The sequence below is a fragment of the Eurytemora carolleeae genome, unplaced genomic scaffold, assembly GCF_000591075.1.
Source record: "Eurytemora carolleeae unplaced genomic scaffold, Eaff_2.0 scaffold831, whole genome shotgun sequence".
Classification (NCBI taxonomy): domain Eukaryota; kingdom Metazoa; phylum Arthropoda; class Copepoda; order Calanoida; family Temoridae; genus Eurytemora; species Eurytemora carolleeae.
Window position 1 is genome coordinate 18,752 of NW_019396716.1, and position 20,883 is coordinate 39,634.

At 31.6% G+C, this 20,883-nt stretch overlaps 1 protein-coding gene across 1 annotated transcript; it reads left to right on the forward strand.

Moving 5' to 3' along the window:
• The first annotated feature begins 257 nt into the window (after positions 1-257).
• LOC111707721 (uncharacterized) lies at positions 258-15,779 on the forward strand. Its single transcript, XM_023480865.1, has 9 exons — positions 258-1,628; positions 3,442-3,500; positions 7,430-7,496; positions 9,080-9,214; positions 11,139-11,215; positions 12,359-12,391; positions 13,081-13,140; positions 15,223-15,287; positions 15,740-15,779. Exons 1-9 carry the CDS (start codon positions 1,589-1,591, stop codon positions 15,777-15,779), a joined length of 576 nt encoding a protein of 191 aa, XP_023336633.1. The 5' UTR covers positions 258-1,588.
• The last annotated feature ends 5,104 nt before the right edge of the window (positions 15,780-20,883 follow it).

Consider the following 20,883-nt stretch of genomic DNA (forward strand, 5'->3'; position numbering starts at 1 on the left):
TTTTTTTTTAAATCTCCGTAATTAAATTTAGAAATGAACAAACTCGATGCCTTCCAAAAATGCATTATTAAAGCTCACTTGCAAATGGCATAACAAAATTTTAAAGAGTAAAGTATTTTAATTTCTTGGATTTTTTAGCTAAACTGGATTTTAATATAATTTGTTAGATATAAAGTTTTAAAGTGCCGTTGCCGAAATTTAATTATATTTTAAATATTTTTTTTTTATTTAAATTGCAAGCATACAGGGTGTTTTTTATAAACGTTTATTCTTTTTAGTGACAGATATATGAAATTCACCAAAAAGATTAAAAATTATGCAGTTCTTTTTTAAAACTACACTTTTGTGAAACAATTTCAAAATAATGGCTAATCCTACAAAAAAAACGTAAGAAAACCAAATATCCAAGGTCAAGAGGAATTTCCGGAAATGTTAGTTTAGATTTACCTTGAAAAAGTAAAACCTAGAATTTTTAAACCACACTTAGAACATTCCCGTAAACCACGGGAACGTTCCGAGTAGCAAATAAAAACTTGAGGTAAATCGGTCGATGGGTTTATGAGTTATGATCCGGAAATTCCTCCTGAACTTGGTATCTTGGTTTGCTGGAGAGAAGACTGAGTTCTGACGTGGATTATCCATTTCTTAGAAATAGTTTCGCAAAAGTTTAGTTTTGAAGAAGTGCTGCAAGTGATGCACAATATTCTATTTTTTGGTGGATTTTTATCTATCTCTTAAGGAAATAAAAACTAACACTTAACATTTTTTTTCGAGCAAACATCAAGTATAATATCTTACCTTAAGTACTTTTCGAAGTAACCTAATCAAATTCGAAAAACTAAGGACCAAGCTTTATCTTTTTTTATGCTTACCTTAAAATTTGAATTTCAATTAGATATATGTAGATATAAAAAAATCAAAATAGACCAAGAAGAACCTGTTATAGATATGATGGAATCCCAGAACTTTGATGTAATGTTTAAAATTATCATATTTTTGTCAATAATACGTCTATATTCTATACATATACGTATAATGCATAAATATATTCTTTAGTTAGTTTCTTTAACTTAACTATAATAGTACCTCGAGACGCTAAAAGCTACTTAAACAATGTACATATATAACTATATCTGTAGAGTGTCCCAAAACTTTGAATATGGTTTGATCTTCTATTTTAACAAAAATGAAAAATTAACATTATTTGGTCACCCTTTTTAGTTGAATATTGTTTTTGAACAAATATTTGTACACCCCCTCTAGTTGAATACTGTTCTAGAACTAATATATGTACACCCCTCTAGTTGAATACTGTTCTAGAACTAATATTTGTACACCCCTCTTGTTGAATACTGTTCTAGAACTAATATATGTACACCCCTCTAGTTGAATACTGTTCTAGAACTAATATTTGTACACCCCTCTAGTTGAATACTGTTCTAGAATTAATATATGTACACCCCTCTAGTTGAATACTGTTCTAGAACTAATATATGTACACCCCTATAGTTGAATACTGTTCTAGAAGTAATATATGTACACCCCCTCTAGTTGAATACTGTTCTAGAACTAATGCACTATCTGTCTGATGAACATTAACCCTCTCAATCTATTCTTCCTTCTCAAAGGTAAAGAAAACAAAGAAAAAAAAGGCAATTAGAGGTCGGAAATAATGAATAGAGAAAGTTAGTTGAACAAGGTACGAATAGTTAAACTTCTTTATATTGTGCACTCAACCAAAAAAGCTATTCCATTTAACGGGAAAATTCCAGTTAGATATATCTCACACTCTGTTCGACGTAGATAAACATAGCTATATTGTTGATATTTCGCAATACAAGTTTGTTGAAAGAGGCAACATTCATTATAAAAAAAACGGTTAGCTATTTCTATTCCCAAAGTTTGCAATATATCTTTTGATACAATGGCGTTTCTGTGAAACATAGAATTTCACGCACAAGAGATGTACTTCGAGCAAAGGAACCCGGCTTTCAGCTGAATACTGGTCTAAAGTAGATTGCATTTAATAAAGAATGGCCCTGATAAGAGAAATTTATATTTTTTTGTTAATGTTCATAAACAGAATCGTCAAAAATGTGTTAAAATGAGTTAAGTTATCTCCAGAAGAAATTGCAACAATTTACATATCTTTAAGTATTTTCTTCGGCTAGATAACATTTATCAGCCGCTTTACTTAAAGTCATTTCAAGAGTGGCATTCACAATCACTTCACAAATGGAAGACCACTTAAACTTTCGCTTACAGTTCCTTTATATGTGAATATTAGTGTGCTTTTATAACCTTATTCAGCTATATATATTCTTACATAGAGTTGTTGATTTTTATTTTTGTGACACTGAAAGCCACTTTCAATATAACTTTCTAGCAAAATATTTATTATTATATTTGTGCCAATATCATCCTCTCCAACTGTCCATCCTCCTTTTTACCCCCACGACAANCAAATTGATGCCCACCTCTATCCATTGGAAAACTGGACACAGTCTCCTCTATTCAAATTCCAAATTGATGCCCACCTCTATCCATTGGAAAACTGGACACAGTCTCCTCTATTCAAATTCCAAATTGATGCCCACCTCTATCCATTGAAAAACTGGACACAGTCTCCTCTATTAAAATTCCAAATTGATGCCCACCTCTATCCATTGGAAAACTGGACACAGTCTCATCTATTCAAATTCCAAATTGATGTCCACCTCTATCCATTGGAAAACCGGACAGTCTCCTCTCTATTGAAATTAGGTTTCCAAGCAAAGTAAATGTCCAAATTCAATCCAAGCACGTTAAGCATTTTCTAAATTTTATTATTTACAAACCGTGCAAAAAGTTTTTGATTTTTCAAATTCCAATTTTTTGTTTAGGCAACCCAATACGTTTAATCTATATACTTCTGTATCAAAATCTGTCAAGTTGAAACAATCAAGTGGAAAAAATCTCTTTGATTAAATAAAATAAAAAATGTTTACATTTACAACACAATACACTATTTTGTGGATTTACAATACAAAAATTTGGGGGATGAATACGCAATCCTTAATTTTTAATTTTGATGTACAAACATTTAAAGCTCAAATGACAGAGCATTTTCAAAAGTTCCCAAATGAGCCACCTAAGATTATTTGCATTTCTCACCTTTATTTTCCACTTCTTCACAATTCATTTAGAGCTGGGAACTTTTATGTTGGATATTCATAATCCCGTTCGCATGATTCCAATATCCACATTGGACACTTTTAATTTTCAAGATCAATACTTAATCTCTTTATTTCAGTTACTCCTTAAGGGGAAAAACACACTGCGGATATCGAAAAAAGCTTAAATTAATCTTCAGATTAACAAAAGTTCGAAATCAAGCATTAATCTTGATATTAACAATACAAGAGTTCCAACCGCTGATTTAATTTTTAATTCATGTTTTAGTAAGATTGGAGAAACTAATAACAGACTACGGCATGATGACCTTCTACGATGGACTGGAGGTATAATTTACATAATATTTTTAGTTTTTTCTTTCGTATTAACATTGTCCGTCCATAGAGGGACGATACTTTGGCACCTATAAATGTTTCTTATCTGATAGACAGATATAATTAGAATGGGAGACATTTAACGGCAAACCAATCCTCCCCCAAAGTACGTCATTGAGACAAACATTATTTTGAAGGGGCTTAGTACGTACATATATACGGAATGAAAGTCGTCATTGTTAAGTTCTTGCAAGGGTAGGCCCAGGATGATAGTTCTCCCCCTGTGTGCTCAGTTAGCTGTACTGTACACTTACAACTGTAAAATAAGTAAATGATTAGCGTACATGATCATCACTCTATCCAGTAAAACCTCGTTGGTTTGTACTTTGCAGTACATTGTAGTACCCTGTACCCTGAAGCACTCTGTATACCCTGTTTCCATCACTTTCCATAAAAAGATTTGGGAATTACAAATTGTTGTTTTTGCCATTCCTCCCTTCAATGAATCATCAGCTGTTTAGTTTTAAACCATCAACGGAACCTCTTTTATACTGTTATACACAAATGAAAATAATGCAAAACTAGAGTAAAGTGCAACCCAGAAAAGCTTCTATATAAGTTCTAAATATTTTTGTTCAAAATAAAAATTCTGTTTGGTTTGGCAACTTTTTTCTGCAGAATCTTTCCTACTCTCTGAAAAGTTTCACATCGATATGTTTAAAGCAATATCTGTTAATACTTATTTTAACTCAAACTCTTAACTAAATGAATATAGAAAAAATATGCTGGTTTAAGAAAGTTTTAGATAGATATTTGTAATCATCCAGAACAAAAAGTTTTATCAAAATTAAACTTTTTTAGGTTTATTGGACGTCTTCAAAAAAATGCAAAAAAAAATCATTTCTGACACCCCTAGGCTTAGTACGTCAATATAATTCACCAAAACCATACTGCAGTCCTTCAATTATCATACAGGGAAATTTTCATCTTTCTAAACATCCAAACGAAAGATTTGACAGGTTCTTTACCTTACCTTACCTTGTGTTCTTGTATATGATAAACGTGGATTAATTTAGTATATTTTGTGATTGTGATAAGTAACATTTTTAAAATTATAACACATAATAAAGAACAAATTCTTGAGAAACAGGGGTTGCCCACGAAGGATGAGAATTCAGAGACGACTTGATCCCGAATCTATACAATACATGTCTGTTTACTGATATTTATGATTCCTGCAACCGTATATATATACTTATTTTTTTTCTTTGCCAAATCATTATGGGAGCCATTAAAAACTCTGTTCAAGGCAAAAAAAACTTCATTCAACCTTGGCCAGAATCAACATATCTCAAAAGTTTTAGGTCGTCTTTACCATTTTCATTCTTTATGGGAAACCCAGTAAATTTCTAAAAAAGATGTTAGGCACTCAATAGTTTTCCTTAACCAATATCATAGAAGAGAATGATTTTACAAAAAGTACAAATTAGAACAAAATCATACAAAAATATTAAATATTTAAAATAGTAGAAAAAATATTAGGAAAACAGCATTCAGTCTAATTTTCAATGAAGAACATTTATTTATTTAGCTTTTTGTATACAACAGTTCACTTTTACCAACCTACAGGGGAAAAAATTATCATTTATAAAGTTATAGAGTGATAAATGGAAATAATGATAGATATGTAAATAGATGAATAGATAGATAGATATGTAAATAGATGGATAGATAGATGGATTTGTGAATAGATGGATAGATAGATGGATATGTGAATAGATGGATAGATAGATAGATATGTAAATAAATGGATAGATAGATGGATATGTGAAAGGATGGAAAGATAGAATGATATAATTAAGATAGATAGATAGATAGATGAATAGATAGATAGATAGATAGATAGATAGATAGATAGATAGATAGATAGATAGATAGATCAATAGAAAGATAGATAGATAAATAGAGAGATAGATGTATAGATATATAGATAGATAGATAAATATATAGATATATAGATAGATATATAGATAGATAGATAGATAGATATATAGATAGATAGATAGATAAATAGATAGATATATAGATAAATAGATTTTCTTCCTCTGGGGTTGGTTTACATCTCTGTAATACTACCTTGTGTCAGATTTATCATTTACTTGTAACAATAATCTTGTAATTTATTTGATTTAATAACAATATAACAAGATATCTAGAGATGGGCACATTTAGAGAAAATTATCAACTTGAGTCGACCAATATTCAAGTGATCATAAATTTAAAACCGATTCACAAGGGTACCCGATTCACAAGAGTACCCGATTCACAAGGGTACCCGATTCACAAGGGTACCCGATTCACAAGATTACCCAATTTACAAGGGTACCCAATTCACAAGAGTACCCGATTCACAAGGGTACCCGATTCACATGAGTACCCGATTCACAAGGGTACCCAATTCACAAGGGTATCCGATTCACAAGGGTATCCGATTCATAAGGGTACCAGATTCACAAGGGTACCCGATTCACAAGGGTATCCGATTCACAAGGGTACCCGATTCACAAGGGTACCAGATTCACAAGAGTCCCCGATTCACAAGAGAACCCGATTTACAAGAGAACCCGATTCACAAGGGTACCAGATTCACAAGGGTACCCGATTCACAAGAGAACCCGATTCACAAGGGTACCAGATTCACAAGGGTACCAGATTCACAAGAGAACCCGATTCACAAGGGTACCAGATTCACAAGGGTACCAGATTCACAAGAGTCCCCGATTCACAAGGGTACCCGATTCACAAGGGTACCCGATTCACAAGGGTACCCGATTCACAAGAGAACCCGATTCACATGGGTACCCAATTCACAAGGGTACCCGATTCACAAGGGTACCCGATTTACAAGAGAACCCGATTCACTAGAGAACCCGATTCACAAGGGTACCAGATTCACATGGGTACCCGATTTACAAGCGAACCCGATTCACAAGGGTACCCGATTCACAAGAGTCCCCGATTCACAAGAGTACCCGATTCACAAGGGTACCCGATTCACAAGGGTACCCGATTCACAAGAGTACCCGATTCACAAGAGAATCCGATTCAAAGATTATTTCAGTTTATTCAATTTAAATACACACGCACTTTATTGGTCATCATTTAGCACTTTATGATTTTAAAACTTACAGATTTGTCATTTTATAGTTTTATTTGAAACGCATTCGCCCAAAGTAAAATATAAAAGAGAAAAATATAGTTTAGATATGTCCAATTATTAAAAATCACTGTTTGCAGACCTAAAACTGGTCGATGGAAGCCACTAACTCTAGAAAAGGGATGGAGTTTTTGCCACAAATTCTAAACTTCTTATCCCTATATCTTTGTAACCTGATGGTGTAAACCTCTCATATTTTAAGATTAAGCTATTTGATCGCACAGAATTCATAGTTTGAAATTTCAGAGTATATCAGGATTCAAAGATAAAGAGATGAGAAAATCATAGAGTTTGTGGCAGTTTGCATTAGAATTAACTTCTTCAGAGAAAACCTTTTAAACAAACTTAAATTGAATAAATTGTTTGGTGAAACCCTTGAAATTTCAATCTGGATTTTCTATTAAGTTTTTAATAAGGAAAACCTATTCTTAATCACGCATTAAAGGGAATGTAAGGATGATTTAATTCAAGTAACCCTCAATGTAAGGACGGTAACACGATTCATAACTGTACCTCAGAAAGCTTTGTCTGACTAAATATGAATACATAGATATCAATCACTATAATTTAACAAACAGGAACTTACTTTTTTCCAATAAATTTATATATTTTTTTTTATACAGAAATAATTCTTCTTAAAAATTTATATTGCGTGATTTTGAATGAAAATACTTGTAATCTTTTAATATTGTCTTTATTGATGATAAAAAAAGTTAAATTGCAGGGAAAAGATTGTTTAACCTGGTGCTACTTTTTTGTTCCTTATTTTGGAGAACCAAATTACTTTTATGGTAAGTTATTCCTATATATTCATTTTTCTTCTACATTCCTCCATTATTCTTCTACTTTCCTCCATTATTCTTCTACTTTCCTCCATTATTGTTTGCTTTACCCTTCTACTATCCTCTATTATTCTTATATTTTCCTCCATTATTTTTTGCTATTATCCTGCTACTATCCTCCATTATTCTTCTACCATCCTCAATTATTCTTCTACTTTCCTCAATTATTTTTTTCTATTATCCTTCTACTATCCTCCATAATTCTTCTATCATCCTATTCCTACATTATTCTTCTACATTCCTCCATTATTTTTTACTATTTCCCTTTTAATATCCTCCATTATTCGTTTACTATCCTCCGTTATTCTTCTACTATCCTCCATTATTCTTTACTATTACCCCTCTACTATCCTCCATTATTCGTTTACTATCCTCCAATATTCTTCTACTTTCCCCCATTATTCTTTTCTATTACCCCTTTACTATCCTGATCCATTATTTTGTTCTATTACCCTTCTACTATAATACACTCCATTGCCCTCCGACTATATTCCATTGCCCCTTCAATCAACCCCCTCAGATATTATTTATTAACTTTGGCTCTATAGAGGATATCTATGGACCACCCGCTGTTTCTTACTAAATTTGATTCTATACAGATCGAAAACTTTAGTTGTACAATTTCATCTTTAGGTTTTTATCATCTTTTTACATACAAAAAAATTGAAGAAATTGTCATCATTCGAAGCGGATGAATTTTGCTCATACAGTTATAACTAATAAATATCGTTCTTATTTCTAATCAGAAATGGTTTAAATTTGTATTTGTGAATGATTTCACTGACACTATTACAATGGTTTTACTAAAAACATTAAGAACAAAATGATTAGAAATTAAGATGTTGTTAACAATCTGAAATCTACCAACCTGCGGAAAGTGAAATGCAATGATACATTGCAGATTTTCTTGCAATATGACATCAAATAAATCATGCATTTCCAGAGGCCAATTTTTTGTATTAGTTCATTTCAGAATTCTAATTGCAATTGTCACAAAGGTGTTGTAAAGTACAGGCTAGGAAGAAAGTACAAAGGTGTTGTAAAGTACAAGCTAGGAAGAAAGTACAAAAAGTTCGTCGTGTAAATATAAAAAAAGAAAATCTTCACAAATATCTCCACGAGAAATATTTTCATTTTGTTTGGGCTTTTCAAATGTGGACATTTTAGACCCTTCCTATGTATACTTTGCTTACCTATTGATTTGGTTGTTTAATGTATCCCATAAACGTTAAACGGCTTAACCGATCCGGCTCAATTTTTTTGTGGAACCTTAAATGACCCCAGAAAAAGTTTAAGATGGTCAAAATTAAAAAGAAAATTTGTTTTATATATTTTCTTTTAATCCACGAAAAAATCGATAACTCCGTAAACAGGTTTTTGCCTTTAGTCGATAATTAAGAAAGAAAAAATGCTGTAGATAGATCAACTGTAAAAAATTAAAATCAAAGATTGGCGCGAATCACCCTGGAAGCCTGGTGATCATTTAAAATATTGATTCGAAGGTTGATTAATTGATTGATAATTATTCTCAGGAGTCTGCCTGATATGCCTTGTTCTTCTCCTAGTCTGGTGTCATGCAGTAATTGCATTCTGTTTTGCAATATTTCATCTGGTATTCTGGTCTCTCACGTGTTTCCAGTGCCCTCTACCATGCAAACATTATTCAGGTTAATCTCTTTAGCTTTGTGACCTCGTAGCTTCTCTAGGTGACATTTAAAGCCTTTAAGTTGTATGTTTGAGAAAAACACAGTTCCAGCTTAATGTATACTATAATTATATATATAACTATATATATAAACTATAATTGTTGCTGTAACTTTGTGACCTCGTAACTTCTCTAGGTGACATTTAAAGCCTAAGTTGTAAGTTTGAGAAAAAACACAGTTCCAGCTTAATGTATACTATATTGATGGTGCAACTTTGTGACCTCGTAGCTTCTCTAGGTGACATTTAAAGCCTTTAAGTTGTAAGTTTGAGAAAAACACAGTTCCAGCTTAATGTATACTATATTGATGGTGCAACTTTGTGACCTCGTAGCTCCTCTAGGTCACATTTAAAGCCTTTAAGTTGTAAGTTTGAGAAAAAACACAGTTCCAGCTTAATGTATACTATAATTGTTGCTGTAACTTTGTGACTGCGTTGCTCCGCTATTTTTTTTATATTCAACACAAGTGTATGAGAAAAATTGAAGAAAAAAACTGATTATTCTTCTCATAAAGCTCATTATAAAGTGTATCTTGGACAGGGGCGGATACACGATCTAAGTGAGTGGGCAAGATTTGTAAAAGAACAAAAAATCCATATTTGTGAATCGAAAGACGCGACGCAGGTGAAATATTTTTTGACTTAAAAGTCAAAATGAATGACTAAAGACTAAAAAACTAGATTTTGAACTTATCACACATCATAGTTTATTAAGATAGATATTTTTCCTGTTTTGCACTAGGTTTTCTTTCCCTTTCTTATTTTGAAAAAAGGAACAAAACAGTTCAAAAATAGAATAAAAAACATTTTTATGTTCTTCTGAAAAAAATACTAGATAGGAACAATATCATAACATAAGTCTAGTTTCTTACAAATTTCTACATTTTTCGTTCACGTTCACTTGTTGATTTTTAAAACAATTTCAAGAAGTGAATGGGGGGCGGCTCCCCCCCCCCTTATGTTGTCATGGGGTGAGAAGGTCCTGCCCCCCACCTGTATCCGCCCCTGAGCTTGGATTGAAAAATATAAGATATTAATTTTAATTAAATTTACTGAAATTATGACAAAAAATCTCTAGTTGTTTTAAATATATGGTTATTTTGATGATTTTTAGGTTTTGCATAACTTTGTTAACATACAAATTCTCTAAACAGCTGATTTGTCAAACTTTGTCAAAATTATCACATCAAATTTTATGCTATTTGATCTTTAGATTTTGATCAAATTAATAAATTATAATTGACCAGCTAACATTCATTTAGATAAATCAATGATATTTGATCAGCTGATACTAATCAATAATATTTGATCAGCTGATACTAATCAATAATATTTGATCAGCTGATACTAATCAATTATATTTGATCAGCTAATACTAATCAATTAACTTTGATCTGGTGATACTAATAAATTATATTTGATCATCTGATATTAATAAATCATATTTGATTAGCTGATTTTAATAAATTTTTTTGATCAGCTGATACTTATTAATTTTATTTGAACAGCTGATATTAATCAATTATATTTGAACAGCTGATACTAATCAATTATATTTGATCAGCTAATACTGATCAATAATATTTGATTAGCGGATACTAATCAATTATATTTGATTAGCTGATATTTATCAATTATATTCGATCAGCTGATACTAATTAATTATATTTGGTTAACTGAACTAATCAACTATATTTGATCAGCGGATACTAATCAATTATATTTTATCAGCTGATACTAATCAATTTTATTTGATCAGCTGCTATCAATTATGAATATTTGATCAGCTGATCCTAATCAATTTTATTTGATCAGCTGATACTAATCAAGTAAATTTGATCAGCTGGTGCTAATCAAAGCTGATATTAATCAATTTTATTTAATCAGCTATGTGTGATGAATCGTTCCTGTGTCAAGACTGGTTAATGTTCTGGGCCTGGCCTTCGTTTTTTACAGGACTCTTGGTAAATCAACCATTTCAGTTTAGGAATTAAGGGACTGTACACATAATTAGGCTCACTTCAAATTAGGTAAACAGTCTCTTTAATTCAACAATAAATAAGTTCAAACATAAACATTTTATACAATTTTTCCTTGTGTCCATAGTATTCTTTTATAAACGTTTAGTTCTTAAGAAGAAAACAATAACAATTGAAAAATGATATAAATTTTCTTTGATACCGGATTATCTTTTAACAATGATTAGATGCTATGTCTCTTTTAATTTTCTTTTTTAGGTTTTCTATATCAATTTACGGCCATTTGTCCATCATGTAATTTAGCAGATGTTCCAGTTTCTATTTGGTTTTATAAATTGATGAGATATCCTAACTTAATTTCAAGCCTGTGCGCCTGTCTTAAAAGCTTTGTTTGATCAAAATATCAATGTACATGATTATGTATTTTGTTTTGCTTTCTCTATAAAAGTGACTTGCGCATTTCTACTGCAGAAAAACACGTAATTAAACCTGTAAAAACAACAATATCTTCCACATCAGATAATTACTCAGATAAAAGTTTGAAGGGTACCGTTTTGAATTTGGCATTGCAATCTTTTCGTGGAGGGTCATTTGAAATTACGCGTACAGGCCCTTTAATGAACAAATTTACAGTTTTACATTTAAAATTACGCGTACAGTCCCTTTAACGAACAAATTTACAGGTTTACATTTGAAATTACGCGTTCAGTCCCTTTAATGAACAAATTTACAGTTTTACATTTAAAATTACGCGTACAGTCCCTTTAATGAACAAATTTACAGGTTTACATTTGAAATTACGCGTACAGTCCCTTTATTGAACAAATTTACAGTTTTACATTTAAAATTACGCGTACAGTCCCTTTAATGAACAAAATTACTGGTTTACCTTTGAGTCTTAAAAACTTAATGTTTATAAGAGAATAAACAATAATGCCAAATGCCTTTAATTTTTCAAATTTCAAATTCCTTTATTTTGTAAGAAAGACTCAATTCTAGGACGTCATCGAAGTCTCATCCTTTGTGGGAAATCCTATAAATGTTAATTCAAGTTCTTCAAAATACAACTTATTTTGAAGAATATTAAAAATTATAGAATCAACTGTTTTTAGATTTAAAATTTTTCAGGGTGTTTCAGGCTGGTGCAGTTTTAAATATCAGGAAACAAGCCAAAAAAAACGTTTAAATTTCTGAAACAAAAATAGCCATTACACTGTCTATTCTGAATCTTATTTCGGTAACTTTAATTGCATTATTATTATTTGATAAGTTTCATAATGTAAAATTTAATTTTTACGTTTTTAATTATCAATTAAAAGTTTGATATCTTCAATATATTTTATCGGAATTAATTTGGAATCTTTCAAAGATTTCTCAGAATTTGTTTCAATTTAGGAGAAAACTGACTCAATATCAAAATTAGAATAAACATCTTAGAGATTAAGTTTTTGTCTTTGTTTATATATCTTGGGACTTCCGTTTACCTTTTATTGGGATTTTCCACCGATACGATTCTTCACCCCTTCCCCCTCCCCTTTACATGATTTTTGTATCCCTAAAAATTAATTCTTAAAAAAGAAGAGATTTTTTTCTTTCTTCCTTAAATAATTTAAAAAATAACACTTTGTAAGATTTTTCATATTTTTTTGATTTTAAAGGATTTTAAAAAGCGTGTTTCGGCAAAATTTCTAAAATTTCAATTTACTACATGATTTTTTTCAGTAGTCGTGTAACTTGTTTTAAATAAAAACTATAAGGGCTTATCAACGATTTCATAAATTATTGAGAATCTGATTCCTGTTTTTAGTTGAGTTCTGACATGTTGGTTATTTGTCTTGTTGTATGTGCAGAGTCAGTGTACAGGACTATTATCTGGGGAAATCAGAACCAGATTTCTCATCAGCAAAAAGGAAATCTCAGATTGATTACTCGTACAAGAATATCTCACAATTATAATTATTTACAACTATACTTTTACCAATTTTGCACAGCGAGACAAAATTGGTAAAGCCGCTGAGATTTAGCTTAATTGTTCCGTAAGCAACTTTACCGCCCTTGAACTAACATAACCGACCCATGATTCCCCCCGTCAACGGGGTTTTAAGTGAATTTACGTCCCTTGGGAGAGTTGTGTAAAATAAACACTCGCTCTTCGCAGTTTTAGCTAAAAAATCGTGCAATGTTTTCAGTAAGTGCGATTTACAAATAAATTGTATGGGTCTTTTCTTCACAATACTGCTCTGAATTTTATCCACCAAACTCTAAAATAAGCATCTTTGTTTTAATGAAAAGTTTAAATTTAGTTTTTTGACACAAACTTAACTCTAAACTCTATACAAGGAAATATCTTCAAGATTGCATAAATTTATGCAAACTGTTTGAATTGCAATATTGCCAATATATTCCTAGATAAGTATTAAAATGTAAAAAATTACTGAATTCAAATGATGTAATTTATTGAGAATTGTGAAAAATGAAGATGGATACCATACGTATTTACAATTTACTTTTATTTATTACAACTAGAATTAGGAAATTAAAGAAGCTAACCGAGTGTAAATCCCTTTTATTATATTTTATGAATAATATGCATGCAATTATGAAATAAGAGATAGCAAACTATATGATTGGTCATCGCTTTAAGAATTTCTTAATTTGAAAATATGACTACTGACTGATTTATCTCAAAAGTGTTCAGATATGGTAACTCTTGTATTGTGATTCTATGCTCAATCTACAGATTTATTTGATCTTTGTGGATATGTTAGATCAAGGGATTAACCAGATTCTGCGTAAAAGGACTCGGGATTATATGATTATATCCACCTCAAAGTTCCCAGCGAGGACACTATTTAAAAATAGGCCGTTTTAAATTACAAACTCCTCTGCAGCGGCTTCTTTTAAATTCAAAATAAAAGAAGATGACAAGAATTAAACTGTTTCTTGGGTAATGTTACTTAGGTCATACAGCATTTTTGTCCTATCTGTACTTTACGTCCTACGATACTTCGGATACTGCAGTCTGCAACATCAGACTTACGTCAGCTGTAGGTCGGATGTACATTCTATTTTGTTAATCCGACCAACGCAGGAACTGCAGATCTTGTCAGTATGTAGTTGACAGTGCTACCATAAGGATCTGACTGTTCCTGTTGCACATACATATTTGTAGGTCGGATGCACATACTTTTGTAGGTCGGATGCACACTTTTTGTATGTCGGATGCACAACTTTTGTAGGTCGGATGCACAACTTTTGTATATCGGATGCACACATTTTGTAGGTCTGATGCACAGTTTTGTAGGCAGATGAACACTTTTTTTAGGTCGGATGCACACTTTTTGTAGGCCGGATGTTAGGTTTGGTTATGTCTGGGCCAAGCGCTACGGCTAGGGCATGCTAGGGAGGCCAAGCGCTGCGGCCACATTTATTAAATTGACAAAGTGATAGCCAATCTATGAGGTAAGGTTAGGTTAAGACAATTTCTGGGCCGAGCACTGTGCAGTGGTTAGAACATGCAAGGGGGCCACTGCTATAAAAATGATAAAGTGAAACCAGCCAAGGGTTCCCCCATATATACATAGTATATTGTATAAGTTCGCTGCTCCCAGTTGAAGAAATAATGCCTGATAAATGCAATCTGTAAGAATAAAGCCAAACAATCCAGATTCAGTCCAAAAGGTATACACCCAAGTTAACGTGCGCAACCGACATAATATGCAGTAGGTCGGATACATCAACTTTTTTTCAATTGAGTGTGTATCCGAAATACAATTCATCGGACCGACAGCAGCTGGAAGCTGCTGAAAAACCATGTGCGGGTAGGTCCGAAGAATCGTAGGACGGATGTAATGTTGGACGGATCTAATAAAATCGTTTCTGGTTCTAAGTGAAGATTAAATTATCTTTCAACTATGTTGTACAGAGTTCAGAAACGGAAACAGAGTAAAATATTTAGCAAAAATAAAATAAAACTGAGTTATTTTTATCAGTGCTGTGGGCACGAAGCACCTTCCTCGGAATCTGGAATTTGTAGATCAGTCTCCCTACAGCTGAGGTATTATTATTATCATCATTTTTAATCTTATAATTATTCTTATAATTTGTATTATCATGATCACTGTTATCGTTAATAGCCCAAACGAAAAGAGAAAAAAATACCCCCCCCCCTCCTGAAATTTTCTTGCTTTAAAATTTGAAATGTGCTATCGACTCTAAAATTCAAAGAAGTTTAAGATCGATTAGATTGAGTAGATTTTCGAATATTTTAGATCAAGTAGATTGTTGATTACTTTAGATCGAACAGATTGTTGAAAATATTTTAGATTGAGTAGATTGTCAATATTTTATATCAAGTAAATTGTTAAATACTTTAAATGGAGTAGATTGTTAATCTTTTAAATCAAGTAGATTGTTGAATACTTTAGATAGAGGAGATTTTTGAATATTTTAGATTACGTAGATTGTTGAATATTTTTGATTGAGTAGATTGTTGGTTGAATATTTTAGATCGAGTAGATTGTTGAATATTTTAGATAGAGTAGATTGATGAATATTTTAGATCAAGTAGATTGTTGAATATTATAGATCGAGTAAATTGCTGAACATTTTAGATCGAGTGGATTGATGAATATCTTAGATAGAGTAGATTGTTGAATATTTTAGATTAACTAGTTTGTAGTATATCAAAGATCGAGTAGATTGTTGAATATTTTAGATCGAGTAGATTGTTAAATATATAGCATGAGGAGAATACAGGGTTTGAGGAGAAACCAGGAAACATTGAAAAACTCATCTGACAAAAATGGTAAATCTTTGAAATCTTGAGACTATCACCTACGTATTTCCGAAATTTTAAGAAATACTAATTTAAAAGATTTTTCAACGAGTTTTTTTTTAATGCACGAGGTGGGTGCTTTGTATGACAAGTCTGTTTACGAAATGGAAATTTTCAGTGCAGTGCCCTACCTTTCACTTTTATTTGCAAGTAGTAAATGATATTAAGAAAGTTTTTATTCAGGTTTAACTTGTATTTTCTCCCCCCTGTGCTGTACGATCTAAAGAGAACTGGTGGACCTGGACAGGGTTAGGACTCTATCTAGCACTTTAGATTTTGAAAATAATATATTTTCTATCTTAACTATTTATATTTATATATTTATCTCTGTAGTACAAAATTGTAAACATGATTTTTTATTCGACTTGTACTGTTCTATAGTCTTTAGAATCAAACGAATTTAAACTTATGTACTGTACTTTACAAAGCATTTCTAAATTATGAACATTTTGTTTAAAATTATGAATAGAATGTGAGATTTACTTCTCAGATAAATTTATATCTCTATTTAAAGCTGAATAAGTAACTATTTAGTGGATTTTAACTGAGAACTGTTATAATTAAGATAATTTTAGTATTCTTTAAATTTCGATTTTCCCCCCCTTATAAAAACAGAAGAGGTACAGTACAAAAGAGCTAATATTATAGTGTTCATTTGTGTCTATATCTTTTTTTTCATTCTACATTGATAAAATCGACAATTCACAGTACGAACACTTTTCAGAATTATTGCAAAATTATTTCAAAATTATTGCAAAATTATTGCAAAATTTTTGCCAATTTTCTCAATTTTCCTGAAAAGGGTCATGAATGTAAAAAGGTTAAATATTTGCATTCATGGGTTGTTTTACTATAAATAAAGATTTTTCGGAGAAATTATATAAAACATTTTATTCTTGTATGATTCATAAATATTAATGGAATTCCGGAACATATGTTTTAAATTTGACATGGGGGGGCCGGGGGGTCTTGGCTCCCTAGCACCCCCCCCCCCTTGTATACACCTCTGTTGTGTGCTGAACACAATCTTTGTTTAATGAAGAAAAAAAATTGAACTTCTATTTTGCAAATAAAGGATGGTAAAGAAATATTTATTTTTTACAGCTGAAGAGAACCATAATAGTAAGAAATTAAACCAAATGAAATTTGTGAACTTTCTCATTCTTTGTAGCATGCCCTGAATTTATTATTTTAGATTTACTACAACACCTTTTTGTATTTTAAAATTTTTTCACATTTGGACAATTACATTTGATTAAATTACCACATATTGCTGCAACTCTAATTTATAAAGGATTATATTTTAACGTCTTGGGCAGACTTCATGTTCGGACACACAAGACGGTTTACATTTCAAATTCAGGGGAAATTGCGCCATTTACACGTTTCATAACACGCCTGCTGTATAATCAAAACTTTTTAAATTAAAGGGACTGTTTTTTATTTTCAAGGGTCCCTCCATCTCATGATGTGCATCAAATTACCTTTAATCTCATCAATAATAAAGTGTTTAAATATGATTATTTTCTCGATAATTCTTTTAAGCAAAATCCGCAGACACTCTTAAAGAGAAACTGCAATTGAAAATAAACACTTTTTGCATTCGCTGATCAGACAAAGCTTTTAAGGATTCCGTTGTCATTGCCGTTCTATAAATCACTTGAAATACCTTTATTTTAATAAATCACTTGAAATACCGTTCTATAAATCACTTGAAATACCGTTCTATAAATCACTTGAAATACCGTTCTATAAATCACTTGAAATCCCGTTCTATAAATCACTTGAAATACTGTTCTATAAATCACTTGAAATACCGTTATTTTAATAAATCACTTGAAATACCGTTATTTTAATAAATGATTTAAATGTTCAAGAAAACTATTGTCTACAGTTTATGTATTACTCAATTCTAAATAAGAAGACATAGGAAATTTGTCCATATTTGAGGAAATTTATTTAAGATAAACATCAATTATAGGTTTTAATACGTATAAATTGATATATACCAAATATTGTAATTATAGAAAAATAATTTTTGATTATATTTGGGATTGGGACTTTGGCACAATACAAATTTCTGAAGAAAATACTAAAGAAAAATGATTCTCTAAGTTTTCAAGAAAATTACAGCAATATATCAACTAAAGTTTAATAATTTCGAGGGGGGGGGGCGAGTGCCCTATTTTAAGAAATTGCATGTATTTAATAAGCTTGCCACCCTCACCAGATAAATATCCTGTATGTGCCCCTGAATTTAGATTGAGAAAGCCAAAGCTGGAAAAAAATCATTAAAAATCCTGGAAGAAAATGTCACTGAAAAATAATTGTTTTAGTTTTAGGGGTACTTTATTTACAAAAAAATTCTTTTAGCGATATTTCTTGATGGTTAGTTTTGCAAGGTCCAACCTAACATTAAAAACATGCTCTGTGAAAGTATAAAAAATGTCTTAAAAATAACTTTTAAAAGTGTAAAATTCTATATTTTGATGAATAATATATTTTATTCGTCACTCCTCTTTCGTTGCATACACACTCTAAAATGAAAAAAAATATGATTTTTAATAAGAAAAGCATATAAGAATTCTGATTGGAAAATTGATGAACTTGGTTCAATTTGAGCAGAATAAATACTGGTACAACCTCAGAATGATCAGAAATAATCCTGTTTTTAAAGAGGCTGATGCCCGTTTCACAACAGTACCTTTAAACCGAATCCGGGCAAAACTTTTGGAGGTGATATTTTTACTTTTCTATCTGAAAATTGATAAGTTTCCAGTGTTGGTATTCTTACCAGGCGGATTTATGTAGCTGCGGAGACAAAGATGTAAGCTTATAGAATTCAAGTTTACCTGGTTAAACCACCTCTTTTCCATTCACTAAGTCTCAAGTTTTCTGAAAAAACATTAAATATGGTTTATAGAAACATTCAAGACTTGACATACAGGCACAGAACAAAGATTACTAATATATATATATATTCTCTTTGCATACAGGTATTTGTCCGAAGGGGGATAACCTTTGTGAGAGGGGGCTCGGCCACCGGTGCCCCCCCCTGAATTTATATGATACAAGCAGTAACAATGAACTTATTATTTGGACAATAGAAAGTAAAAACTTTGGTACGTGAGATGTTAAATAAAAACTCAAGACATCTGTTCCTCAACTATTAAAAAAGTACTAGAGTTAAAAGGTGCTTCGCGCCCCCTTTCCTTTCACATAATTACAGCTTGTAATTGTTGCTTTCAAATTTGTCATTTTCAATCGCTCCCAAATTTTCGCGGATTTTTCGGTGCATTTTCAAAAATAATTTTTACGTCGACATCAGTTCAACTCTAGCTTTCATCAAAGCAGGACCTAAGTCTTTGCAGAATATAGAGGCGCTTCTAACAGTTACTAGAAGTACAGGGAGACAAAAAAAATGGCAAATCCAAGTTTAACAAATAAGAAACTTAAGGTATGAAGGGAAATTGAAGAGGAAAACAAGATAATCAACAAGAAATGTCTGCATTCATCTGTCAACGCTGTATTACCTAGAGAACAGAGGTTTTTTATCTCTCTGGATCTAGGCTTGCTATAGAAAAGCTCGACTTTCACTCCTTAGATACAGGTCTGGTGAGCCATTTTTTAAACCTACAACCCATTGGAAACATGTTAATATTCATCAACCACGGATCTTCATAATGTGGAGAAGCATCAAGTACACGTATCATTTACAAGTACTGCCTTAGATGTTCTTACACATCAGTTTCAAGAGTCCAACAATTGATAATCTATCCATCGCAAATCCGTTGCAAATAAATCAAAAGTTCTTACATTAGATATTGAGTTCAAGCTTTCAAGATTAACTCTACTCCAAACATTAAAAGTTCCGAACTTTGACAATGAACACTTTTATCTGTAAGCTGATCTTAGGATTGCAGCTCAGTATTTTACTTAGCAAGGGTTTAAGTTAATTAGTTAAAGGCAGAGGCGCAACTAGGGGGGGCAGCCGGGCGCGCGCCTTCCCCCCTGCAGAATGAAAAGAAAGAATGGCGAAAATCAGTATCACAGGAATAAGAAAACCAATAGAGTTATTGTAGAAGTTTTTATTATACTATAGTTAAAAGTTTAAAAAAAATATTTTTATCTTTCTCAATTCTCAAGGCTAAAGGCTATTGTAAACATTTAATGTAAAAAAAGTTCTGAACTGTATTTTATTTGTGTTGAGTTTATAGAGTACAAACTGTCTCTTGGGTTTGCTTTACTTGTTACCAGAGAAAATAGCTTCTCATACCCTGGCTGATCTCAAGAGTAAACTTTCAGAGTTTAGAGTTTTATCAGTCTTTACTTCCAAATCCTTTACTCTTCCTGGACCGAACTTGTACTATACAAGCGCAACCTGGAGATGAGAGGGAGCAAAGCCATTCCAACAAATCTAGACGAAGCTTTGCAGGAAATAAATTCTTCAATATTCCCAAANATTTACGTAATATAGTATAAAACTCATTGAAAAATTGTCTAGACGACATTTGATAAATTCTTCCGATGTATTCGTTATTAAGGGTTTCACTGTACATTTATTAGCGTTTAAATTCTAAGTTTTTTTCTGCAGTTATAGAAATGCGCAAGTAGCTTTGTAAATTAAAAATAATCAGTTCTCAAAATTATAAATATTGACATATAACTTATACTTGCGCGCTTAAACTAGGCTTTAAACCAGGCCTTGCCATTTCTGCATGGATGACCACGTGTAAAGTCTTTTTAAGGAATGGAGTTTTTGGAAAATAAACGTCAGATCTATTCAACAAAAGTAAAAAAATTCAGTTTCAGTTAT

Bases quoted from the DNA above. Each gene is read 5' to 3' on its own strand.
- LOC111707721 (XM_023480865.1), top strand. From the start codon at position 1,589: ATGAACATTAACCCTCTCAATCTATTCTTCCTTCTCAAAG. The intron at 1,629-3,441 runs GTAAAGAAAACA...TTCATGTTTTAG, and splicing joins TCTATTCTTCCTTCTCAAAG to TAAGATTGGAGAAACTAATA. The intron at 15,288-15,739 runs GTATTATTATTA...TGAATATTTTAG, and splicing joins TCAGTCTCCCTACAGCTGAG to ATCGAGTAGATTGTTGAATA.